At 39.1% G+C, this 27,783-nt stretch overlaps 1 protein-coding gene and 1 non-coding gene across 6 annotated transcripts in view; both read right to left on the bottom strand.

The window, feature by feature from the left end:
• The window catches only part of TP53BP1 (tumor protein p53 binding protein 1), an 88,044-nt gene that overhangs the window by 49,019 nt on the left and 11,242 nt on the right, over positions 1-27,783 (bottom strand). For all 5 annotated transcript variants that reach the window (XR_004966047.1, XR_004966048.1, XM_036299149.1 and 2 more), the window contains exons 10-12: positions 27,561-27,655; positions 21,531-21,739; positions 2,386-3,685 (exon numbers count right to left, since the gene is read on the bottom strand). Coding sequence is in view for 3 of the 5 variants with exons in the window: in XM_036299149.1 (XP_036155042.1) it covers positions 2,386-3,685; positions 21,531-21,739; positions 27,561-27,655 (1,604 nt within the window). In the remaining 2 variants the exon portion in view is untranslated. The remainder of the gene's footprint in view (positions 1-2,385; positions 3,686-21,530; positions 21,740-27,560; positions 27,656-27,783) is intronic.
• LOC118661133 lies at positions 20,874-20,980 on the bottom strand. Its single transcript, XR_004969154.1, has one exon. It is a non-coding gene; the product is annotated as a U6 spliceosomal RNA (small nuclear RNA).

A 27,783-nucleotide genomic window follows, 5' to 3' on the forward strand; every position in this document is an offset into this window, starting at 1 on the left:
CTCTCATTGAAATTAGTCTCTCTTTAGTTTTAGCAATTAGACAACTATATTTTAAGTACAAAATAGTATTTTTTGTTCTAGCAATGCTCTTCTGAGTAATTTACTTTAATCCCCTAATACCGTGGTCGGCAAACCGCGGCTCGCGAGCCACATGCAGCTCTTTGGCCCCTTCAGTGTGGCTCTTCCACAAAATACCACATGCGGGCACGCACGTACAGTGCGATTGAAACGTCGTGGCCCATGCACAGAAGTCAGTATTTTGTGGAAGAGCCGGTGTTTTGTGAATGAGCCACACTGAGGGGGCCAAAGAGCCGCATGTGGCTCGCAAGCCGCAGTTTGCCGATCACTGCCCTAATAGACCAACCACTGTCTTCACTGCTTTTAGTTGTTTCCTCAAGAACTAAGTAAACAGAATATAACTTACTAGTATTTTCAATAACCTAGATAAAAATTAGTAAGTTATACTATGGCAATGTCTATTATAAAAAAAGAGCTGGCTCTGCCCTGACCCGTGCACTTGGTGTTTAAAGAGTTGCCCTGCACACCCAAAGGATCACGGATTCAATTCCTGATCAAGGGCACATACCTGGGTTGCAGGTTCCATCCAGCAAGCGAGGGAAGCAACCAATCGATGTGATCTCTCTCACATGGGTATCTCTTTCTTCCTTTCTTTCTTTCTTTGTCTTTCTTTCTTTCTTTCTTTCTTTCTTCCTTTCTTTCCTTCTCTCTCTCTCTCTCTCTCTCTCTCTCTCTCTCTCTCTCTCTCTCTCTCTCGTCTCTCCCTTTCTCCTCCTCCCACCTGCCTCCCTTCCATACTCTCTTTAAAAAAAAAAATATCAATAGAATAATATCCTGGGTGAAGATTTTTAAAAAAAGAGCTGGCTCTGCCATTAATAGTGTAAACAAGAATTCGTGAAGAATACTTTTAACATAATGTAATAGCCCAATGTTTTAGAAGCTTCTTCTACATACAATTGCTAAAATAATTGAAACAACCTACCAACCCTGATAATTCCTTAGCTGAGGTAGGTCAATAATAGTATTTAGATGTAATAAAATTACAAAAATATTCAATAATATAAAATATTAGCTCATTCAGATAGTTCATTACCATAACTCATCAGAATCAGAGAAACTATATTATTCAATCTCACAAAAAAAGAAAAACATAGCATTGAGAATCAGGTGTCTTAGGCTCTTGTCCTACCTCAATCGTTTATTAGCCATGTGACTTTAGGAAGAAGAGACTGAACCCAATAACCCCTAACCTCCATTTCAGCTCTAACATTTCTTTTCTGAAGAGGGTCAAAGAAGTCCTGAATACTCTAACATTTCTTTTCTGGAGTCAAAGAAGTCCTGAATATAAAACCTAATGAGTAGAGATAATTTTGAGAAAAGAATAAATAAGTACTATTAATAATCACACCTGCACAAGAGGTATAAAGTGGGATCGTTCCAGAAACAACAAAAGGTATAATCACCCATACTAACAGCTATGATGTCCAAATACTGTTTCTCATTTCCATAATTCTAGAAGCTTGTTTTCTTAAGTTTGTGTTTTGTTTTTAATGTTTTTATTGATTTGTTTTTGAGAGAGAGGGGAAGGGAGAGGGATAAAGAAATGGAAACATTGATTGGCTGCCTCCTGCATGCCCCCTACTGGGGATCGAGCCTAAAACCTGGGCATGTGCCCTGACCAGGAATTGAACTGGTAACCTCTTGGTTCATGAGTCAAGGCTCAATCACTGAACCACACCAGCAGGGCTATTTTTTTATTTTTGAAATTTGTTTTTAAATTACACTAACTCTGGGCATTTAGAAAATCTGACCTCTTTTCAGCTAATGTCATACATAATATTCTACAAATATTTCCTGGACTTCAGAAAATAGATAAAAGGCACAAACTAATATCTTTTTCCAGTTTAAGATTTAAGATGTATATATGTTGAGCCAAATTGAGAAACTGTTCTTAATACCCATAAAGAGGAAACAACCAATAACAGCATATTCATTAACAGAGTTCTTTACTGTGTAATCAAAAAAAGATCCTGTACTTCAAGGTAACTATCAAAATATAAAAATTTGGAGCAAGATTGGGAATTTAGTAGAAAACACCAGATTGGTATAATTTCTACATATTAATAAAAATCATGTTGATTACTCCTAAGTCATAAAGCTGATAAATATTAAATAATCTCTGATCCCATACATAATTACAGCTACAAAAGAATACAACCCAAATTTTTTAATTTCCCATTATTAGCTGTTCATAAACATAAATCCAAGTTAATTTTCAGCCCTGACATAAGCATGTAGTTCTCTCTTACCTCCCATTCCAAACTGTAATATGGTTGGAGACACAGAACAATTTATAATCACACTCACCACTAGAGCTTTCACAGAAGCTTTGTGAGGTGTGGGCTGAGGCCTTCTCTAGCTGCTTTGTACTAGCCATTTTTGAGTCTTCTGGTAATGAGTTATCTGTTTTCTCTTGAGGTTGGGTCTGCTGCATCTGCCGGTCAGGTTTTGGAGCATCACCTTCTCCCACTGAAGTTACGGGAGGCTGTGGAGAGTCAGCCTGTACAGGTTCCTTTTCTGCAGTCACTGATTTCAGGTCTCCTTCATATTCAGCACTCTTTTCTTCCTGGGCATCAGCTCTATTCTCAGCACATGGTTCTATTTCTGGAGCGTCATCCTCCCACAACTGGGAATCTGAGCATTTCTCCACTCCCTCTAAAGTTTCAGAAGAAACATCAACTCTGGGAGATGGTTCCTTCACATCTACAATGACAACACTCGAGTCCTCTGAAGTAGCTTCTTCCCATGCTTCTTGGTCCTTATGTTCCAATTCTTGGTCAAGGACTGGAAGCTTTTGGGGGGAATCAATACTAATCACACTGGTTTCAACTTCCATAGGTTCCTGACATTCTTGTTTTGGGGTTTCTTTTGAAAGACACAACCCTTGGGACTGAGTTTCAGTCAAAGAAAGGTGTAATGCGACACTCTCCATACTTTCTTCTTTTAGCTCCTCTCCTTGACTTTCACAAGGAGTCTCAGGAATTTCTTCCACCTCAGACCCTGAAGACCCCTCCTCTGGCTGATGTTCTTTAATTTCCATAGCTTCCTCCTGATCTAGCACACTAGAGAGTGCCTCCGATCGAGTAGCTGGAGAAGGAACTGCCTGACTCCCTGAATCACAAGTGAGATCAATACAAACGTCTTCTGCTACAGTCTCTTCTCTACCTTTGCTACCAGCAGCTAAAATACTAATGTCGTCTCTGGTTTCTGTGTCATTCCCCTTTGTTTCACCAGCATTCTGATTCACTTCTACTTGTCCATCTTGTGCTGGATTCATCAGGATGCTATTATTTTCAGCAGGAACAAGCTTAGAATTGAGAACTGGAGACATGGGTTCAGTATCCTCAATCTGTGTGTTTTCTCCATCTTCATCAATCCTGTGAGAACTCAAACTCTCCATCTTTGGGGACTGACTATACTCACTTGCAGAAAGCATCAACTTACAAGAATCCCCTGTCAAAGAAAGCCCAAGGTCCTCAGTGGAATTCTTTGGTTCAGTCTCTGAAGTTTTAGAACACTCAACAGTCAAAGAAGAACTATGTAAATCTCCACCTTTCTTTCCATCACTTGATTGTTCTTCCAAACTTGGAGATGGAATGAAAATGTCCTATGGGAGAATAAAAAGAGACAAATCTTCATTTGTTCTTAATCATATTTCTTTTAAATCTAATCCCTGAATTCATCTAAAATTTCTAAATCAATTATTCAAAAAAACTAAAGAACTCTAGGACCATATTCTCGGAAATACAAATCACCAGTCTTTTCATCAATACAAGTCACTCTGTTTAGTGCTTTTCTTATGAATCACTGGCACAGAATAAGCATAACCAAAAGAAAAACATAAAAATATTAACTTACACTCGTAGGGGTAGGAAGACTTAAATTGAGCTGTACATTACCAACCTGTACATATAAAATCATGTCATATATACGATGGGCCCACAATTACACAGGAGTCATTTGAACATATGCCTACAAAGCCCACTTCAGTTCTTAAAAAGCAGGAATACAGGATGGGGCAAAAGTAGATTTACAGTTTTAAGTACTCAAAACACAGAGTTTATCCTTGTATTATTATTTATTAATTATTGTATTATTCTCCATACCAATAACTATAAACCTACTTTTGCCCTACCCTATATAATTATTTCAATTTCAAAATATTCTAGCATTCATGAAGCTGATGTTAAAATCTAAAACTTTTAATATCACTAATCAACACATACCAACAAGGACGGCTGAAGTTAAAAAGACTACATCCTGTGGGTAAGGATACGGAACAAGCGCATCTCTCATGCATTGCTGATGGGAATGAGAAAGGTACAGCCACTTTAGAAAAAAGTATGGCAGTATCTTATAAAGTTAAACACACATTACCATATGACCCAGAAATTCTGCTTGTGGATACTAACCCAACAGTAAATAAAATCGTATGTCCACACAAAGATTTATATGCAAATGTTCACAGCACTATTATTCATAATAGCCCAAAACTGGAGCAACCCAAATGTTTGTCAACTGGTGAATAAATTGTATATTTCCATGTTATGAAATGCTATTAACAAGGAAAAGGAATAAAATATTAATACATGCAACAATATAAATCTCAAAAATATGTTAAGCTAAAGAACTGAAGGGGTCAAATATATGGTGACAGAAGAGACCAGACTTCTGGTGATAAGCACACAACAAAGTACACAGATGTCCTGTTATAAAGCTGTACACCTGATGCTGTATGTTATAAACCAATGTTTTTGCAGTAAGTTTAATTTTTTTTAATTTAAAAAAACTCAAACACAAGAAAACAAACACTTCATGATTTCAATTATATGAAATTCTCAAAAAAAAAAACACAAAAAACTACTGTAACAGAAGGCAGATAAGTGGGTACCTAAGGTGAAAGAGGGCATCAGGGGGATGGGGAGGAGAAATCAATTGCAAAGGATTATGAAGAAACTTTTTAGGGTGACAAAATTATCCTATACTTTGATGGTAGTTGTGGTAACTTATTTGTATACAATGCCCAAAATTCATCAAACTATACACTTAAAATGGCATTTTAATTTTATGAATATAATACCTGCATTAAAAATAATAATAACCTGGGGATCCTTTCCCCTCCCCACTTGGGAGTCTGTACTTGTTCTTCAATAAATCTCCACCTTTGCTATACCAAAATAAATAAATAAATAAATAAATAACCCAAAGCTTAATATGTTTTATGTAAGAACTACATTTAGTGTGTTACTTTGCAAAACATAAATGCTATAAAACTCTAGACATAACTGGTATGACATTCATTTCCTATGATTTTTAAGATAATGAGGGCCGAGGCAGGTAGTTCAGTTAGAGCAGCGGTTCTCAACCTGTGGGTCGCGACCCCTTTGGGGGTCGAACGACCCTTTCACAGGGGTCACCTAAGACCATCGGAAAACACATATATAATTACTTTTTTTGTGATTAATCACTATACTTTAATTATGTTCAATTTATAACAATGAAATTGGGGGTCACCACAACATGAGGAACTGTATTAAAGGGTCGCGGCATTAGGAAGGTTGAGAACCACTGAGTTAGAGCATCATCCTGATACAACAAGGTTTTGGGTTCAATCCCTGGTCAGGACACATACAAGAATCAACCAATGCATAAATGAGTGGAACAATAGATCAATGTTTCTTTCTTTCTCAAATCAATAAGTAAAACAAAACAGAGAGAGAGAGAGAGAATGAGAAATCAAGATAGGTTGTCAAAAATTCTATATATTCCATAAATTCTGGTGTTACTATTTACCTTTTCAGATGATAAAAATAGTCATAAATTTGAGCCTGCTCATTTATTCTCACACATGACTGAGTATAAATTGAGTCAACAATTCTAAATGGCAATTTGGCAAGACACAATAGCCTTGAAACAGGTTATATGTCCCTTAGCCCAATAATTCATTTCAAGTAAATTATTTGATGGACATAAACTGAGATTTAGATGCAATACTGTTCAGTGATAAATTATTACTTAGAATAGGAAACAATATGAAATATCTTCAATGTCTGAAAGGAGAATCATTTTAAAAATTATGATATATTCACATAATGGAATACTTTGTATTACATAAAATTGTAGACGTTTATGAAAAGATATTGAAAAACATTTAGGCTATGCATTAAATGGAAAATTTTTATTTTAGTTAAAAAATATATTTTTGTTATAGTCTTCTAATACATTTTAATATAATTTTCATGTATTTTTTAAGTTAATAAACATGCACTATAAATAAGAGTAGCTATTTCTGAGACAGAATAACTGATCTTATTTTCATTTATCTGTACATTATACACCCTCTAAAACAAATATGTATCATTTTCTTGTTTCAAAAATTAAGCCATTTTACAAAGGCTCATAGATAAGACATCACTAATAAAACTATAAATACATCTTTAACGCATATTCACATAAACTGACATTAAATGCTTTACAGTGAATAATGTGCAACCACCACCTCTACCTAGTTCGAAAACATTTTCTTTTTAATATTTTTTATTGATTTCAGAGAGGAAGGGAGAGGGAGAGAGAGATTGAAACATCAATGATGAGAGAATCATTGATCAGCTGCCTCCTGCACGGCCCCTATTGGGGATCGAGACTACAACCTGGGCATGTGCCCTTGACAGGAATCAAACCCAGGACCCTTCAATCTCCAGGCTGACGCTCTATCCACTGAGCCAAACCAGCTAGGGCTTGAAAACATTTTCATCACTCAAAAAGGAAATCCCATACCATGTCCATTAAGGAGTTGTCCCACATTATGATTTTTTTTAATGTATTTTTTATTGATTTTAGAGAGGAAGGGAGAGTCAGAGAGAGATAAAACATCAATGATAAGAGAGAATCATTGATTGGCTGCCTCCTGCACGCCCCACACTGGAAATCGAACCCACAACCCGGGCATGTGCCCTGACCAGGAATCGAACCATGACCTCCTGGTTCATAGGTCGATGCTCAACCACTGAGCCATGCCAGCTAGGCATTGCCCCCCATTATGAATACCTTTTAAGCATCACCAAACTAAATACTGATGTGATTTTCATTACAGAATTTTTTTCAATATACTATATAGAATTTCAGTCAGAGTAAAATTTTAGGGCTAATCAACCTATCAACAAGCTGTTTCTAAAGACTACCTGGATCTAGCCTCCAAGTGTCTGGCCCCTAATAATCCACAGTGCTATGGCTCGCTGCAGGTCTAGTCAGAATAACAGAGCTAAGTGAGCAAAACCCACTCAGAACTCTGGGTAAGGATGGATGGAGAACTATCAGGACCACATTCAATATGAGTCAATCTTTAAGCCTAGATTACGTACAGATCTAAATCCGTAGTATCCAAGAGCCATTCATACAATCATATTTAATCTGATTTATCATCCCCAATATTAATAGGTATATTAAGAATGAAAAAAGTGTTAAATATCAAACTATGCTCTACTAATCCTCACCCCATCCTTCATATCTTGGTGAAAGGTCAAAGAGGCCATTCAATGAACAAATATAATACTTCCAATCAAGATGGTGGGGTAGGGAAACACAGGGCTCGCCTCCTTCTGCGACCCACATCAAAATTACAACCATATTACAGAATAGCGTCATCATTGCCAATCACCTAAAGATTCACTGAACAGAAGGCCTATAACTAAGGATAGAAAGAAGAAGCCATGTCCAGACTGTAGGAGGGGCAAAGAAAGACTTAAAATGGTCAGGTCCCACACCCATGGGGTGGCAATTAAGAACAGGGAGGGATCTTTTGGCCGCAGAGGTCCCTCCTGAGGAGGAAGGGATCACAGCCGGGGCCACCAGTGCTGGGAAGAGGAGTCTCCATAACATCTGCCTGTGAAAACCAGCAGGGATTGTGTCCGGATGAGATGGAAGGCTGCTGCACACCTAGGTGCTTCTTTTGAGGGGTTCATGCACAAACTTGCTCACTCACACACTCACAAACACTCTACGCACCCCCGTGCAGGGGCAGCAGCTCAAAAAGCACCAGGGATTTATAGTGAGGAATTAAATTGACTAGCTTTAGGGCAAAAGCTGGAAGGGTAGGAAATGGGGTATCCCTTAGAAATGGGGCACCTCTCTTCTGGGAGGGAGGTACTGCAGGTACCATTGATCCTTTGTTGAACTCACACCTCCCACCTAGACTGCAGAGGCAGGTGGGCAAAAATCTGAGCTCTCCATTAACACTGTGCACCCTACTTTGGAGATTTCCTGAGACCCTGCCCCACACAACTCACAGCGGCTTGGTTCAACTTGCGCTGTGGAGTTACCTAAAAGCTCGAAAAGATCCACAAACACTAAACAAACAATGGCTGGACGCAGCATGCCCTGTACCTCGTGCTAAGCACCTCCCCCTTCCACCACAAACAATAGCCAGTAACTTGCATCAGTGACCTTGATCTGGCATAAGCCCTGGCCAGTCCTGGCTTGGAATATAGCTGCAACTAAGTGGCCACGAGCCCAGCACAGGTGGTGGCTGGCATCAGCTCACACTGCGGTGCCTACCAAAGGCCAAGCCAAGCACAAATGGCAGCAGGCCTCAGTTTGCAGCATAGCCTCTCCCAAGTGCCTCTAAGCCCAGCAAAAGTGGCAACCAACCACAGATCACTTTGTAGTTCCTACCATACATCCCAAGCCCAGCTAAGTAGCAGCTGAGCTTGGCCTGCACCAGAGCCATTCCCAAAAGGCACCAGAACCAACAAACCCAGTGGCCAACTTCAAACCACACCACAGCACCACCCAAAAAGCTCCAAAAATGACACACCCCAAGAAGAGACTTGGCTGGCACCAGCGCTACGCTACAGTGACTCCTGCTCTGAGGGATCACCCCCCACAAAAACAGCTCATCCACTGTAGTCACAGCCAGGCCTCACATCAGTTAGCCTGAGTGTGAATGCTACCCACAGGCATGTCAGTAGCAATGAAGGCTAAACTACAACCCACACAAGGGACACCTGCAGAGCATGTGGCTCAGGTGACCAAGGAGACAGCACCACTGGGCCCCATACAACACCTAGTACATAAGCCCCTCTGCCAAGACCAGGAGACAGAAACAAACACAGGGGGTCAAGCCAAAATGAGGAGACAAAGACACATGTCCTAAATGAAAGAGCAGAACTCCAGAAAAAGAAGCAAACAAAACGGAGACAAGCAATCCACCAGATCCAGAGTTCAAGCACTGGCTATAAAGAAGCTCAATGGGCGTAAGGGAATAGAGGAATTCAGTGAAAACTTCAACAAAGGCAGAAAACATAAAAAAGAATGAGCCAGGCTTCCTCATCGGCCTTGGAGAGAGGCGAGCACGCGCGGACCCCGCACGGGTCGCAGACCCACCTTGGGCCCGCCCAACCCCAGGCTCCGCGCCAAGCGAGTACCATCCTAAAGCCAGAATTGAAGCTACAAGATGGCTGGTTAGGACCCTGGGGGCATCAGCCCCTCTAACAGATGGTGCCAGAGCTGTGGTCACCTCCATCTTCATGACCCCCCTGGACGTGGTGAAGGTCAGCCTGCAGTCTCAACATCCCTCAGTGACCAGGGAACTGATACCTCCCTCCAGACTCTGGAGCCTCTCTTACACCAAATTGCCATGGGGGTCACGGGTTGATTCCCAATCAGGGCACATGTCTGGATTGCAGGCTTAATATCCAGTAGGGGGCATGCAAGAAGCAGCCAATTGATGATGTTTCTCTTTCATCGATGTTTCTACCTCTCTATCCCTCTCCTTTCCTCTCTTCAAAAATCAATAAAAACATATTTTTTAAAAATGTTAAAGGGATGCCGAAACCGGTTTGGCTCAGTGGATAGAGCGTCGGCCTGCGGACTGAAAGGTCCCGGGTTCGATTCCGGTCAAGGGCATGTACCTGGGTTGCGGGCACATCCCCAGTGGGAGATGTGCAAGAGGCAGCTGGTCGATGTTTCTCTCTCATCGATGTTTCTAACTCTCTATCTCTCTCTCTTCCTCTCTGTGAAAAATCAATAAAATATATTAAAAAAAAAAAATGTTAAAGGGATTTCCTTAAGAAGAAGGAAAAAAGAACATAAATATGAATAATAAAATGGCAATAACTATGTACTTATCAATAATCACTTTTTTTAAATCCTTACCCGAGGACATGTTTTTATTGATTTTTAGAGAGAGAGAGGGGATGGGGGAGGAGAACATCAATGGAGAAACATTGATTAGCTGTCTCCCACCACTCCACTCAATAATCACTTTAAATGTAATTAGATTAAATATTCCAATCAAAAGACACAGGGTGGCTGAATGGATAAGAAAATAAGACCAATATATATGTTCTCTACAAGAGAACCACTTCAGATCAAAAGACACAGACTGAAAGTAAAAGGTTGGAAAAAGATATTTCATGCAAATGGAAATAAATCAGAAACCAATAAATAAAATCAGAAATTAAGAGGAAAAGTCACAACTAACACCACAGAAATGCAAGGATTATAAGAAAATACTATGAACATAGGTTTAGTGTAGGTTCATGATTAAAGTAAAAAATTAGAATTAAAAAAAAGAAAAAAATACTATGAATGATATGCCATCAAACTGGACAATCTCAATCTAGAAGAAATGGATAAATTTTTAGATATGTACAATTTTCTAAGACTGAATCAAGAACAAACAGAAAATCTGAACAGACTGATTATTACCAACAAAATGGAATCAGTAATCAAACAACTCCCAACAAACAAAACTCCTGGACTGAATGGCTTCACAGGTGAATTTTACCGAACGTTCAAAGAAGAATTAACACCCATCCTGTCAAACTATTCCAAAAAATTCAAGAGCAGGGAAGACACCCAAGCTTATTTTATGAGGCCAGCATTACTCTGATCCCAAAAGCAAAGTCTTTACACACAAAAATACACTGCAGTTATAAGCCAATATCTCTAATGAACACAGATGCAAAAATCCTCAACAAAATATTAGCAAACCAAATTCAGCAATACATTAAAAAGATCATATTGTGGGGTGGAGGTGGGCAAAGGGGAGGGAAGGGGACATCTGTAATAGTGTCAACAGTAAAAAAAAAAAAAAAAAAAAAAAAAAATTATATACCATGATCAAGTGGGATTTATTATTCCTGGGATACAAAGTTGTTTTAATATCTACAATTAACATGATACATCATATAAACAAAATGAAGAATAAAAATCATATGTTCATATCAATAGATTCAGAAAAAGCATTTAACAAAATCCAGCATCCATTTATGACAAAAACTCTCAGCAAAATAGGAATACAGGGAATATACCTCAACATAATAAAGGTCATTTATGACAAATTCACAGCTAACATCACACTCAACAGTGAAAACCTGAAAGCTTTTTTTTAAGATCAGAAACAAGACAAGGTTGTCCAATTTCAACATTTTATTCAACATAGTACTAAAAGTCCTAGCCTCATCAATCAGATAATAGAAATGAAAGGCATCCAAATTAGAAAGGAAGAAGTAAAATTGTCATTATTTGCAGATGACATGATACTATATAAAGAGAAGCCTAAAAGAGTCCAGCAGATATTTAAGAAATTAAGAAAAGAAATCTCATTTACAATTGCATCAAAAAAATAAAATACTTAGGAGTACATTTAACCAAAGACATAAAAGGCCTGTACTTGGAAAAATGTAAGACATTAAAGAAAAGAACTGAAGATACAAATAAATGGAAAACTATATCATGCTCATGGATAGAAAGAATTTACATCATTAAAATATACATACTGCCCTGGCCAATATGGTTCAATTGATTGAGTGTCATCCCATGCTCTAAAAAGTGGCAGGTTTGATTTCTGGTCAGGACACATGCCCAAGGTTATAGGCTCCATCCCCAGTAGGGAGTGTGCAGGAGGTAGCCAATCAATAATTCTCTCATCATTGATGTTTTTATCTCTCTCTCCCTCTCCCTTCCTCTCTGAAATCAATAAAAGTATTTTTTAAAGACAACCTACAAAATGGAAGAAGATATTTGCCAATGATAGAACTGATAATGGTTAATATCCAAAATACATAAGAAGCTCATACAACTCAACACCAAAAGAACAAACAATGTGATTAAAAAATGGGCAGAGGACCTGAATATACATTTCTCCAAAGAGGACATACAAATGGCCAATAGATATATGAAAAGACTAGAAACCAGGTGCACGTATTTGTGCACGGGTGGGGTCCAGTCAGCCTGCCCCCATCGAGGCCGATCGGGCCAGGCCGGGAGAGGGGAGGTGCCAGGGGAGGTTGGCCAGCCAGCCCTGCGCCCTGGTCAAACTTACAGTCGAGGGGACAATTTGCATATTAGCCTTTTATTATATAGGATTATTATATAGGATGCTCAGCATCACTAATCCTCAGGGAAATGCAAATTAAAATCATAATGAGATATCACCTCACACCTGTCAGAATGGCTATCATCAAGAAATCAACAAACAAGTGTTGGTCAGGATGTGGAGAAACAGGAACCCTCATGTACTGTTGGTGGGATTGTGAATTGATGCAGCTACTACGGAAAACAGTATTGAGGTTCCTAAAAAACTTTTAAAACAACTATCATATGACCCAGAAATTCCACTTCTGGATATTTATCCAATGAAATCCAAAACACCAATTCAAAAAGATATGTGCACCCTATGTTCACTGAAGCATTATTTACAATAGTCAAGATATAAAAGTAACCAGAGTTCATCAATAGACAAATGGATAAAGATGTGGTACACATATACAATAGAACATTACTCAGCCATAACAAATAATGAAATTTTGCCATTTGTGACAATATGGATGGATCTAGAGGGTATTATGCTAAGTTAGTCCGAGAAAGACAAAAACCATATGATCTCACTTATATGTAGAATCTAAAGAACAAAATAAGCAAACAAGACCGAAAACGCATAAATAAAGAGAACTGATGGTTGCCAAATGGAAGGGGGAAAAAGGTGAAGGATTAAGAAGTACAGATTGGCAGTTACAAAAACAGTCATGAGAATGTAAAGTACAGCATAAGGAATATAGTCAATAATATTGTAATAACTATAGAATAACAGATGGTTATTGGACTCATTGGGGTGATCACTTCACAAGTTATATAAAAGTTTAATCACTATGTTGTACACCTGAAATTAATATAATATACTATGTCAACTGTAATTGAAAAATAATTTTTAAATGTAAATAAAATTAATATATTAGGAAAGATGAACTTTATCCCAATTTTTTCTTAATTAGTAATTATCTCATTATAAATACTTAGATCTTACAACATCAAATTATGTAAATTTGGACTCCAGTAACCAAAGTACAGGAGAAATAACAGATGTGCAAAAGATTAGCTATTAAGAATAGTATGTAAGGAGTTTGATACATAATGAAAAAAGTATAGAAGTTAAATGGTGGATTTAATACACCATTTAAACTCTTTTCCAAAACCCCACTAAGCAATTGTAAAGGAATGTATTTTAAAGCATTAATTTTATAGAAAAAGAGAACAGAACAAAAGACAACAGCAACAAAATTCTGGAAGAGTAGTCACCTATTTAGCAGATTACTGAAAGCCGAATTCCTAAACCAATAGTGGAGAAAGTCAAGAAGTAACCCAAATTATGCCATAGAACCACCAGGACCAAAAAAAGATTCAAGACTTGGCAGCAACACCAGGTAACTCTGGAAGTGGTGGTGAGGGTAAAGCTAAAAACAGAAGACTGGTCACTCCCCAATCTCCTCCTCTGCCCTAGAGAGAGTAAAATAAAGCATCCTGAACTGGAGGAGAAGAGGCACAGTTATCAGAAAGTACCATTCTGAAAACAGGGAGACCAAATTAACTTTTACATATTAAACAGAACCTGCACCTGCCTCTCAACACTCCCAGCCCTCTTTCTTCAATAGACTTCTAGAACAATAGCAGCCAACAGACAGGAGATTAGCCATTTTTTTAGGGGACCTGACCAAGCTGAGACAAATTAAGATAATGACATTGGGAGACCCCAAAAATGGCCCAGCAGATCATGCTACAGTGAATCCCAGAAATAATAAACACCAAGCACCAGCTCATAACTTCTAATCAGTTTTCTGGTATTTTACTCTTAAAGCAGACAATCGAGGATTAGCAGACACTTAAAGAAGCCTCTAATTTGAAAGTCAAGTGTCAAAACTAACTGAAATCTATTTGGAGAAATAAGTGACTATTCCAGGGAAGAGAAAAACCAATTTTCCAAAAAAAACTAGTTTAATATTTAGGGAGATATGGGTATTAATCCTATATAATAAAAGGCTAATATGCAAATCGACCGAACAACTGGTTGCTATGATGCACACTGACCACCAGAGGGCAAATGCTCAATGCAGGAGCTGCCCCCTGATGGTCAGTGTGCTCCCACAGGGGGAGCGCTGCTCAACCAGAAGCTGGGCTCATGGCTGGCGAGTGCAGTGGCAGTGGCGGGAGCCTCTCCCGCCTCAGAGGCAGCGCTAAGGATGTCCAACTGATGGCTTAAATCCACTCCCTGCCTAAGCCATTGGTCGGACATCCCCTGAGGGCTCCCAGACTACAAGAAGGTGCAGGCTGGGCTGAGGGACCCCCCCCCCAAGTGCACAAATTTTGTGCACTGGGCCTCTAGTATATCCATAAAAACTAGACAAAATGCTAAAAAGGAAGTATATTAAGGGGGGGGGGGGCGGGGGAGAAGGATTCTAAATTAAAAGCCCAAGAGTAGAAATCAGTAACCCAGAGAAAGATTAAAAGATGGCTGAGCCCAGCTGGTACAGCGCAGTGGTTGAGTGTCAACCCATGAAACAAGAAGTCCCCGGTTCAATTCCTGGTCAAGGCACATGCCCAGGTTGGGGGTTCAACCCCCAATAGGGGACTTGCAGGAGGCAGCTGATTGATGTCTCATCGATGTTTCTATCTCTCTATCCCTCTCCACTCCTCTCTAAAAAATCAATAAAAACATATTCATAAAAAAAAAGATGACTGGCCCTGACTGGTTTGGCTCAGTGGATGGAGCGTCGGCCTGCGGACTCAAGGGTCCCGGGTTCGGTTCCAGTCAGGGGCATGTGCCTTGCTTGAGGGCATATCCCCAGTAGGGGGTGTGCAGGAGGCAGCTGATCGATGTTTCTCTCTCATCGATGTTTCTGACTCTCTATCCCTCTCCCTTCCTCTCTGTAAAAAAAATCAATAAAATATATTAAAAAAATGACACGCGTGTCAGGTTTTTTGGTTGATTTTTCTTTGTTAAATGGCATTTAAATATATAAAATAAATATCAAAAATATAAGTCTTTGTTTTACTATAGTTACAAATATCAAAAAATTTCTATATGTGACACGGCACCAGAGTTAAGTTAGGGTTTTTTAAAATGCTGACACGCCGAGCTCAAAAGGTTCGCCATCACTGAATTAGTGAGTAGTTCACAGAAGTCTAAACAAATATAAAAAAGATAATTATCAATTCCAGAGAAAATAAATTATGCAAACAGGGAAAAATAATCATAATATTCCACAGGCTCTGCTGTGAATAGTGTTTATATCAGTGATGGCGAACTGAAAATGGTTGTTGTCTCTGAGTATGGATGGGGAGAGACATCATTTTAATTATCTGACTCCTTTTCTGGCTTTTACAAATGGTTTTTATAAAAATCAAACCCTAAACATAAAAAATAAGTTGTAAAGGTACTATTCAGAGATTTTTTAGAAGGCATGGACTGTACTGGCTGAGAAATCTTAAAATATGAGTCCAAGAAATTAGACTAGGTCATCTTAGGTTCCAGGGACCTTTGAATTATGTTCAGCATCACTCATTTGTCTCAAATTTTCATTACTGGTTTTATTTCTGACTCTGATGGTCTTTGGTAATTGTTGAAGGTACGACAATTTCTTCAATAGTGTCTTTTTTTCTTCAAAAAGTCAGTTTTCGGAGAAACTAAGATGGCGGCATAGGTAAACACCGGGAAATTGTCGCCTCCCACAACAATTGAAAATTACCGCAAAGGACTGAGCAAACATCATCCAGAACAACAGAAAGGCTGGCTGAGTGTAAATTCTACAACTAGAAGGAAAGAGAAGCACGCTGAGAGCCAGAGGCGCTGCGGAGGTGAAGTGCGGAGGTGAAGTGCAGAGGTACGGCGGCTCGCGCGCGCGCGAGGAAAGGGGGTGGCGCCTGAGGACGCGGCTGTCTTTTTGAATCACAAACTCCCGACTGCTCTGAACTCCGGCTCCGGGAAGTCTCTGGGGACCCAGGTCTCATACGGGGAGAAGCTGGTCTGTCCGGCAGCGGGCGAACTTGAGGGCGGCTTTCCCTCAGAGGTGCTTGCAGCCGTTACCGGGACACTGAGACACGCGACTCCGGGCGGAGAATCAGCCATAGCTCCCTGATCCGCCCTTTGATTCCCTGAGACCCTGCCCCACCCAGGCTGCGGCAGAGGCTTTTGCATGTGAATGTACCTAACTGCAGCCCAGCCAGGCAGACCCGGAACTTCCAGGAGAAGGCCCAAGGCCCCGCAGCGGCTTGCATTGCTTCACAGCTGAGCCTCTTCGTGGCTCCTGCTGTGTGGTCTCAGGCAGAGGCTGAATTAGCACCTCCTTAGATCCAGGAGCCACTGTACCCAGTGGTCAGAGTGGGACCATCCAGATTGCAACTCCTCAGATCCATAAGGGACACACTCAGGGAGCAGACTCAGTGAGCACCAAAGCCCCACTGAAGCAAGTTTTGCCCCAGAAGGGTGTCTTCAGCACAGAAGTTCTCCCACTTTAGACACAGCTGATTCTCACAGCCAATTGGCTTGGAGGTCAATTCCTCCCAGTGATCCTACAACAACCAAGGCACCAAGAGTGCACCAAGAGTGTCCACCCCAGGTAACTGGGGAGGCTGAGCTACTGGGCCCTACAGGACACCTGGCGCGCAGGGCCACTCTATCAACACAGGGAAGCTGCCAAAATGCGGAGACAAAGAAACAGGTCACATATGGCAGAAATGGAGGAAAGCAAACGATTGGATATAGAGTTCAAGGCCACGTTTATAAGGTTTTTCAAGAATTTTATGGAAACTGCCGATAAATTTAATGAATCCCTCAATAAGTATAGTGAGACCATGGAGGACATGAAAAAGGACCAACTAGAAATTAAGCAAACACTGACTGAAATAAAGAATAATTTACAGAGATCCAGCAGCAGACAAGAGGATCCCAAGAATCAAGTCAAAGATTTGAAATACAAAGAAACAAAAAATACCCAACCGAAAAAGAAAAAAGAAAAGAGATTCCAAAAATATGAAGATAGTGTAAGGAACCTCTGGGACAACTTCAAGCATACCAACATCAGAATTATAGGGGTACCAGAAGGAGAGAGAGGGCAAGATATTGAAAACCTTTTTGAAGAAATAATGACAGAAAACTTCCCATACCTGGTGAAAGAAATGAACTTACAAGTCCAGGAAGCACAGAGAACCCCAAACAAAAGGAATCCAAAGAGGACCACACCAAGACACATCATAATTAAAATGCCAAGAGCAAAAGATAAAGAGAGAATCTTAAAAGCAGCAAGAGAAAGACAGTCAGTTACCTACAAGGGCGTACCCATACGACTGTCAGCTGATTTCTCAACAGAAACCATGCAGGCCAGAAGAGAGTGGCAAGAAATATTCAAAGTGATGAATAGCAAGAACCTGCAACCAAGATTACTTTATCCAGCAAAGCTATCATTCAGAATAGAAGGTCAGATAAAGAGCTTCACGGATAAGAAAAAGCTAAAGGAGTTCATCACCACCAAACCAGCATTATATGAAATGCTGAAAGGTATTCTTTAAGAAGAGGAAGAAGAAAAAGGAACTCTGACCATTTGCCACAGCATGGATGGAACTGGAGAGCGGATAAATACCACATGATCTCACTCATTTGTGGAATATAATGAACAACATAAGCTGATGACTGTCGGGACTTGGAGGGAAGGTAGGGGAGGGTGGGGGTAAGGGGGAAAGATCAACCAAAGGACTTATATGCAAGCATATAGGCCTAATCAATGGACATGGACAACGGGGGGGTGAGGGCATGAGCGGGGGGTGGGGGGGGGTAGAGGGTAACGTGGGGACAAGGACACATATGTAATATCTTAATCAATAAAAAATATATTAAAAAATTAAAAAAAAAAAAGTCAGTTTTCCCTTTGTGGCCAGGAATCCCTTCCCCAGGTAGGGATACCATTGCATAGACTTTCATTTCCTTAAAAATCCTGTTTAGTTACTGATAGACATCTAGTAAGTGGTCTCTAATATCACCTACCTTTTCTGAAAAACCCTTAATGCTCTGCATCAGTGCTTATAGCTCTCATCCCTAAATTCTAATGACTCCTCCAAACTATATATGTTCATGTATAATGTTAACAGAAAAATAAAAGCTAAAGAAAAATTTCACTTTCACTGCTAGCAACAGCTGATCCTTATGGAGTGTTTATCACGTGCAACCCACTATCCTAGGCACTTTATATAGTATACTAAGTAATTTAACCTTCTCAACTACCCTATTAGTTAGGTAGGATCAATATCCCCATTTGATTTGGTGAGGAAAATTAAGCTCAGTTTCAACAGGTGACAAAGACAGAAATGGCAGAACCAGGAGTAAGTCCAGCAAATTTTGACTCTAGAGTCCTTGTTTGTTTGTTTGTTTCCTTATTTATTTATTTTAGCTTTACCACTTTATAGATTAATGAATCATTATTTTAAATAGAAAGCAACTCATATTATCTTGGTGATTTATAAATATGATCATTAAATCAAAGAATATAAAAATTTGAAGCATTTTTTTAAAATCCTCACCCAAGGATATTTTTTCCATTGGTTTCTAGAGAGTGGAAAGGAGGGAGTTGGGGACGAGGGGGAGAAGAGAGAAACATTGACATGAGAGAAACATATGGATTGGTTGCCTCCTGCACTCGCCCCTACTGGTCCCAGGGAACCTGCAACTACGGTATATGCCCTTGACCAGGAATGGAACCCGTGATTTTTCGATCTGCAGACTGATGCTCTGACCACTGAGAAATACTAACCAGGGCTAGAATCCTTGTTCTTAACCACTCTACCAAAACACTTCTAATGATTTGCACAAAATGGAATTTTCATTAAACAAATGAACAAAATGAACAAATTTTAAAATGCCAGAAAGCAACTCTATTTCTTTCTTCCTACTGCCTCTCTCTTCCTCGCTAAATTTATGGTATATTACTATTCATTTTTAAATATAAACTTTCATTACAACACCTGTAAACTGAAAGGCATGAAAGAAGTTCTCCCAATAACACTAAAATAACTCCCCACTTAAGATCTTATAAGAACAGGCATTTAGATTGACAATATAATACAGTCATTTAGATTTAGTTAAAATCCTTCAATTCCCTATGCATAAAACGTAAATTTATTCTTTTTTAAATATTTAAAATTATACAAATGAGATGTTAGTTTTCCTTTGCTTTTTTTAAAAAATATATTTTTATTGATTTCAGAGAGAAAGGGAGAGGAAGATACACATCAATGATGAGAATCATTGATCAGCTATCTCCTACAAGCCCCCTACTGGGGATCAAGCCCAAAATCCAGGCATATGCTCTGCCCTTGACCTCCTGGTTCATAGGTCGACACTCAACCATTGAGTAACACTGGCTGGGCTTTCTTGTTTTTAGAAGAAAAATAATTTCTCATTTGAAAACTAAAAACCATCCTGACCTTGAATACATATATGAATAATCCATGGACACAGACAATAGGGTGCTGAAGGCCTGGGGTGAAGAGGGAAGGGGGGGGGCTAGGCTGGAGGAGGTCACTGGGGGCGGGGGGAGGGACAGGGGACATATGTAATACTTTCAACAATAAAGAATTATTTTTTTAAAAAAATCCTGATAACCTCAGCACAGGAATAATTAAATTATGTTACATCCAGAAATATTTTACAAGTTTTGAAAGGATAATATGAAACTGAGGTAACACTAAAAAATCATTATGATACAGTGTTAACTGGAAAAAGATTAAAGCTGTATGTTCACTATAAAGAACTTCATTTTTTAAAATGTAGGCATGGCCTTAGTCAGTCTGGCTCAGTGGATAGAGCGTCGTCAACCTGCAGACTGAAGGGTCCCAGGTTCTATTTTGGTCAGGGGCACATGCCCGGGTTGTGGGTTCAGTCCCCAGTGTTGGGGGTGTAGGAGGCAGCCAACCAATGATTCTCTCTCATCACTGATGTTTTTTTGTTTGTTTTTTAAACTTCATAAACACAAAAAAATTTACTCTGAATAGATCATTTTATACAGAAATCACTGAAAAAGATGTTCATTAATTAGCTATGGTCTTTACAAATCAAACTATCCAAACAAAATAAACAAGGCAATATAAAAGTTTAAGAAATTTACAAAAGCTGTACAAAATAACTTAATTAGACTGGTACAGTCTATAAAATCTCTTCTTTCACTGTACAATTAGAGATCTATGTAGGTTTTTTATTAGGGAATAAAATAAAGGATGTTTTAAGGCTTCTTTGAGAGTAATCCTTTTAGTTGGCTCATACTCCAACATTTTCTGAATGAGGTCAAAGAGAAGCTCACGTTCAGCATCCTGAGAAAGCATAAATAGAGGTTTACAACGCCTTGAAACATATCTGCTGGCAGAACTGTGCTCATCCCAGTCCAATCGATCATGATGGAAATATTTACGTTTCCTAAGAGTAAGTCAATATCCATGTTTATGTTGACAATGAAAATTTAAACATCTACTAATAGAAAAACATGGAACGCTTCACGAATTTGCACGTCATCCTTGTGCAGGGGCCATGCTAATCTTCTCTGTATCGTTCCAATTTTAGTATATGTGCTGCCGAAGCGAGCACATCACTGATGTGTTTATCTCTCTCTCCCTCTCTTCCTTTCTGAAATGAATAAAAATATATTTTTGAAATTTAGGCATGGCCCTGGCCAGTGTGACTCAACTGATTGGAGCATCATCCCATGAACCAAAAGGTGGCAGATTCGATTCCCAGTTGGGGTGCATGTGATGGGCAGCCAATTGATGTTGCTCCCTCACATCTCTCCTTCTTTCTCTCTCTCACATCAATTTTTAAAAAACCAACAAAACAAAACAAAAACATAGGCATGTAGAAAGATAAAAATGACTAGTAGTTGCATTAAGGTAAAATAAGGATTAATGGCCCCTTTTAGTTTTGCAGTAACATTTTCAAAAAGTTTAAAGACAAGATGTTAGGTGACTCTGGAAATGTTCTAAAACTAGAACATTGTGATGACAGTTATACAACTCTGTAAATTAACTAAAACATCACTAAACTATACACTTAAAATGGGTGAGTTTTATGGCTTATAAATTATACCTCAATAAAGTTATTTTTTTTAATGTTAGGAAAAAAATCTTTCTACAATACTCACATGAGAAAACTCAGGCTGGGATGGGACAGGAAGTGAGCCAGGAGTGAAGACTGGCGCACTCTGAGACACTGGTGTGGAGGCTTGTGGTGCTATAGTGGGCTCAGGTGGGACAGGGAGGGTTTCTATCTCCGCTGTTTCATCATCTTTAAGCTTCTTCTGAAAAGATTCTCTTTCTTCTTCAGATAACATTGACATATCCATTGGCTCATCTGGTTTAAAACAGGTAAAACTAATTTAGAAATAAGCATTCATTAATACTTCTAATACCACTAATAAAAATCCTATATAATAAAAGCTTAATGTGCTAAGTGTCCAGTCATCCATTGAACCAATCAAAGCATAATATGCTAATGATATGCTAAGGCCGCTCAACCGCTCACTATTACGTGCACTGACCACCAGGGGGCAGACGCTCCAACTGGTAGGTTAGCTTACTGCTGGGGTCCGGTCAATCAGGACTGAGCAAGACGGGCTGGACATGCCCTGTAGCCCTCCTGTGGCCCCTCCCCAGCTGGCCAACCTCCTGCGTCCCTCCCCGGCCCCGACTGTGCACCAGTGGGGTCCCTCGACCTGGCCTGTGCCCTCTTGCAATCCGGGACCCCTTGGGGGATGTCAGAGAGCTGGTTTCAGCCCGATCCCACAGGCAAGGCCAAGAGACCCCACTGGTGCACAAATTCATGCACCGGGCCTCTAGTTACATTATAGAAATTTCCATTCCTAAAAAAAACACTAACTTAATTTTCAGAAAAGCTGATAGATTGACTGGGCCATAAAAAACCGAAATACTTCCTTCCCCAAGCTCCCAAAATAGTCAGTTATAGATTAAAGTAGGTTTCACCTGGGGATAACCACCTACCTAGATGAAATGTTAAAACTTCTGAGCCTCTTTCCTGATTATAACTCATTTTTCACATTTTGCATAGAAAAGCCCAAATTAATGGCACTTAATTTAGCCATCATATATTCTGCCACAGGCCTTGAAATGTAGTGAACTTGTTCACCACTCTAAATAAATATTTACATATTTATGAACTCATTATATTTGCATTAACTGCTAAGTGCAGAAAGATGGGTACCAGGACAAATAGAGAAGAGAAAAAAAAATCTACCAATGCCAATTAGCACTGATAAATCAAATAACTAAGTACAAAACACTAATCTAAGACAAATTGCTTAGGAGGGAAACATGCACAAAACCTTGTTTTCCCATAGTATACTACCCACCTGAAGGCCATCAGCATCTTCCTCAGAACCTAACTAGGTATTTGATTCATCAATCCTTTCCCCCTTATCTTACAACTTGACTCCAAAGAGACTGCCTCTAAACCAGTGGTTTTCAACCAGTGTGCTACAATAATTATTTTTAATATATTTGTATTGATTTCAGAGAGGAGGGGAGAGGGAGAGAAAGAGATAAAAATAAAAACATCAATGATAAGAGAGACACATCAACTGGTTGCCTCCTGCATGTATCCCAACCACGGCCTAGGATTGAGCGCAACCAAGGTATGTGCCCTTGACTGAAATCAAACCCAGGACCCTTCAGTCTGCAGGCTGACACTCTATCCACTGAGCCAAACTGGCCAAGGCATACAAGAATTTTTAAAACATGCACTACCTGACTATTTAGTCAGGGCCACTGACCTCTTTTCCTTTAGCTTGTCAAATAAAAGAAATGACAACAGCCAACACAACAATAGCCGTCCGATGTGAATGCCCTATCTTGAACCACAGATATAGAGGTCATATAACAGAGTTGCATCTTATTGGTCATGTCGCCTAGTAAGGTTGAAACTGATTGGTTAATTCTTGGTACCAGAACTCCATATATACAAAGTATAAGCACCTGATTTTTTAAAAAGTCAATTTGGAGCAAAAAAGAGTAGGGAATTCCAAATTTTATTTATTTATTGTAAATCAATGAAAGGTATACCTATTTTCTTGTTAGATGGGCAAAAAATATATTTGGTGTGCCACAGGATTTTAGTAATTAGTTTATGTGTGCCACGAGGATAAAAAAGTTGAAAATCACTGCTCTACACCACTTTCACAAACTACCTCTGCCACTCAGTTTTTTTCCTATCATCACTCTCATGTTACCAGCTAATCCCAACCCCAATTCCAACGCCTTGCTGCTTACTTGGCCTCAACCTCACCTTCCATTCTAATTCTAGGTTCGGTCAGGATCTGCTGCTGTACGCCTTTATTACACTACCACAGCTGTGTTAAATATTCCCGTTATACTTTTTTATCTTTCTCACCATGACAAAGCACTTATTAACACATTAAGCGCCCAGCCTGTTTTGTCTTCCGGATGGAAAGTATATTGTCAGTCATGGTGACTGACTGGGCGCTTAATGTGTTAGGGACCTGCTGCTCTAAGCACTACATATAAAAAGGCTTTAGGTTAATAATCTTAGCAAAAAACAAAACTACAAAAAGCATACATAGTCCTACAAACAGTTATGAACAAGTATTAAGCAAATACATTAAATCTAAAATACAATTAACAAAGGAAAATATTCTTTATTTTTTATTAAAACCAAAGAACTCTGAATCATATACATAAAATGATCCCAAATGTGTAAAGATATTTCTTTATATTTATGCATAGAAAATATATCCAAATGCTAATCTATATATATAAAAGGCTAAGTGACCAACAGTACATACGTCTGACCGTCCGACCGACTGACCGACTGACCGACAGGCTGGTACATATGACGCACACTGGCAATTTAAAAATAAACATTGACTCTCACATGCGTGTTATCTGTCCCTGTCCGACACTGGCCTCCCATTTAAATTAATTCAAACACAGTTTCCTGTGATGCCAGTATCTGCGATGACTATTAATAAATCACAAGGGCAAACTCTAGTCAGAGTAGGAATATTCCTATCTGGACCCGTTTTCGGACATGGTCAGTTATATGTTGCTTTCTCTCAAGTTCGAAGAGCATGTGACGTTAAAGTTGTAAATACTTCATCACAGGGAAATTAATCAAGCACTCTGAAAGTGTTTTTACTCTTAATGTGGTATACAGGGAGATATCAGAATAAGTTTAATCAATTTATCAGTCATTGTTTTTATCAATGCTTTTATATCATGTTTTTGTTGTTTTTATATCATGTCTTTGTTGTTATATCATGATTAATAAATAAACCATAATTATATCTGGATTGTGGGATCACGGGTGATTTTTATTTTCTTCTCAATTTATTTTATTTTCTTATCATTACTTTCCTATATGCTTTCCAAACTTTCTACAATGAGTATAGGCATACTTCATTTTATTGCACTTCACTTGATTGTGTTTCACAGATGTTGCATTTTTTACAAATTGAAGGCAGGCTCTCCACCAGCAAAAAGATTACTCACTTTATTACAATATTTACCACAATACTCACTTTACTACAGTGGCCTGGAAGCAAACTTGCAACATATCTTAAGTATGCCTGTTATTAATTATTAATTACTAGTGGCCCGGTGCACGGATTCGTGCACACTGAAAGGAAAATAATTAGAAGAAATGTTTTAATATTGCTATTCACCCTTTCTCTATAATATAAGTGTCAGGGATGAAAGAAAATTAGTAAAATGTATATAAAATCTATACTAATAAAAGGGTAATATGCTAATGAGAGCAGATTTCCATCCAGACAAAGCCACAGCGGCTGCGAGGCCTGGGGTTCAGGCAGCAGTGGGCTCAGGCAGCTGTGAGCCCCAGCAGCTGCGAGGCCCGGGGCTCAGGCCTCGCAGCCACAGCGGCCAGCAGTGGCAGCAGCAGTGGGGTGGTGGGGGCAGCGCCTTCCCCTGATTGGCCTGGTCACCTCCCGCAGAGGGAGGCCAGAGGCGGCAGCAGCGACGGGGTGATGAGGGCAGTGCCTTCCCTCGATCAGTCTGGTCGCCTCCTCATAGGAGCGGGCCTAAGCAGTCAGTAGGACATCCCCTGAGGGCTCCCAGACTGTGAGAGGGGGCAGGCCGGGCTGAGGGACCCCCACCAGTGCACAAATTTTTGTGCACCTGGCCTCTAGTAATATACAAATTCATTAACAAATAAACAATAACAACATAATATAAAAGCAAAGACATGATAGAAAAACAACAAAAACATATTAAAACAACATTGATAAAAATGATTGATAAATTGATTAAACTTATTCTGATATCTCCCTGTATACCACATTAAGAGTAAAAACACTTTCAGAGTACTTGACTAACTTCCCTTGTGATGAAGTATTTACAACTTTAACTTTAATGTCACACACTCTTCAAACTCGAGAGAAAGAAACATATAACTGACCATGTCCGAAAATGGGTCCAGATAGGAATATCCTACTTTGTCTGGAGTTTGTCCTTGTGATTTATTAATAGTAATTGCAAATGCTAGCATCATGAGAAACTGTGTTTAAATTAATTTAAGTGGGAGGCCAGTGTTTGACAGGGACAGATATCGTGCATGCGTGAGTCAATGTTTATTTTTAAATTGCCAGTGTGTGTCATCTGTACCGGCCAAATGGACGGTCAGTCAGACGTATGTATGGTCGGTCACTTAGTCTTTTATATACATAGATGTTTACAATCAGGGAGAAAGCATCTTTAATGTAATTATTTTTATATGTTCACACTACAGATAGAAGAAATGGTTCTAAATATAAACCAAATGTATTTTGATTAATAGCAGTTTTTGTAGAATAGATTGACTTTTATTTTTTACTTAAGACATCACTAATCAATCATGCTATGCTTAGAATATTAGTCCATTTGGAAACCTACAAATTATTTCAAGAGAAAATAGCCAGACAGAAACTTTGTGGCAGAAGAAAATATAAGATTAAATTTTGCAATGGGTAAATTACACTTGAAAAACAGTTAAATATATTTCTATATTTATATCACTTAAGAGCAGAGAGGGGGATATCATAGGAGGCATATAACCAGCAGCTATGGAGGCAGTTGCCTGAGTTCAAATCCTGCCTCTATGACTTATTAGTTGTGAGATCTCTCTGTGCCCCCATTTCTCCATTTATGAAACAGAGATAAAAGTAACACCTACTTCCTAGTATTGATTCAATGATAAAAAACAAAGCACCTAAAACCAAAAGGAAGGACATAAAATAGTGTCTGGGATATACTAAGTGTTCAATAAAAATAAGCTATTGTACCATTATAGGTATGAAAAGGAGAAAATCATGGAATTTATTGGAAAAGGCTTTGTAGGAATTTAGAAATACCTTGAATGACTGGATAGGAGACTAGTATTGAGCAAAAGAAGTTTACATAATGAGATAAATTAAGTAAAAGGAAAAATTTTCTTGTGAATAAAGTATAAAATCCCTAGGAGAAAGTGAATGAAGTCAAAATTTCTACAACCTGCTCCTAGCCACTCTGACAAAAACTGCTTTGATAATAACAAAAATAGCCCAGCCGGTGTGGCTAAGTGGTTGACTGTCGATCTATGAACCAGGAGGTCAAGGTTCGATTCCCAGTCAGGGCACATGCCCAGGTTGTAGACTTAATCCCCAGCAAGGGGCAAGCAGGAGGCAGCGGTCAATGATTCTCTCTCATCATTGACGCTTCTCTCTCTCTCCCTCTCCCTTACTCTCGGAAGTCAATAAAAATATATTAAAAAAATAACAAAATAGCCTATAAAGACAAACAAAACAATTTTTGGTTCCCTCTCATCAATAACATGCAAATATGTTGTTGAAAATTACTGGCAATTAGTAATAAATCCAGCTCTTTACTATACTAATTCATTTGAATTTAACTTGAAAACCTGAACATTTTCCCTTAAGGGTCTTTTTAAAAATCAAGTCAACACCGAGTTCTCAAAAGAATGGGTGCCGAAGAGCTAAGAACTGAGATGAGCACTTTACACTAGGCCACTTCCCTAAAGGTGAGACAGATGAGTCCTACTGGATGGCTTAGGTCAGTGTGCTAACATATAAAGACACAGTATATTTTGCAAGGCAGAAGTGCTGCTCCCCTTCTAATCTGAGATCAACAGGCAGATCAAGAGAGCTCACCTTTTCTTCCTTCTTGTTCTGTGGGACTGCTAGGAACAATAAATGGGGTAGATCGGAAAGCATCAGGGGAAGGAGCAACAAGATCTGAAGAATTCCTTTATAGAAAGAGAAAATCACAGATTATTTTTAACCACAGCCACAATTTTGCATCTGTTTTCTTCCTTTTTAATAGCAAAAATGTCTAAGCCATTCAGACCAATACTTATTAGCATTTCTCTCAAAA

This window comes from Myotis myotis, unplaced genomic scaffold (assembly GCF_014108235.1).
Source record: "Myotis myotis isolate mMyoMyo1 unplaced genomic scaffold, mMyoMyo1.p scaffold_m19_p_1, whole genome shotgun sequence".
In the NCBI taxonomy this organism is placed as follows: domain Eukaryota; kingdom Metazoa; phylum Chordata; class Mammalia; order Chiroptera; family Vespertilionidae; genus Myotis; species Myotis myotis.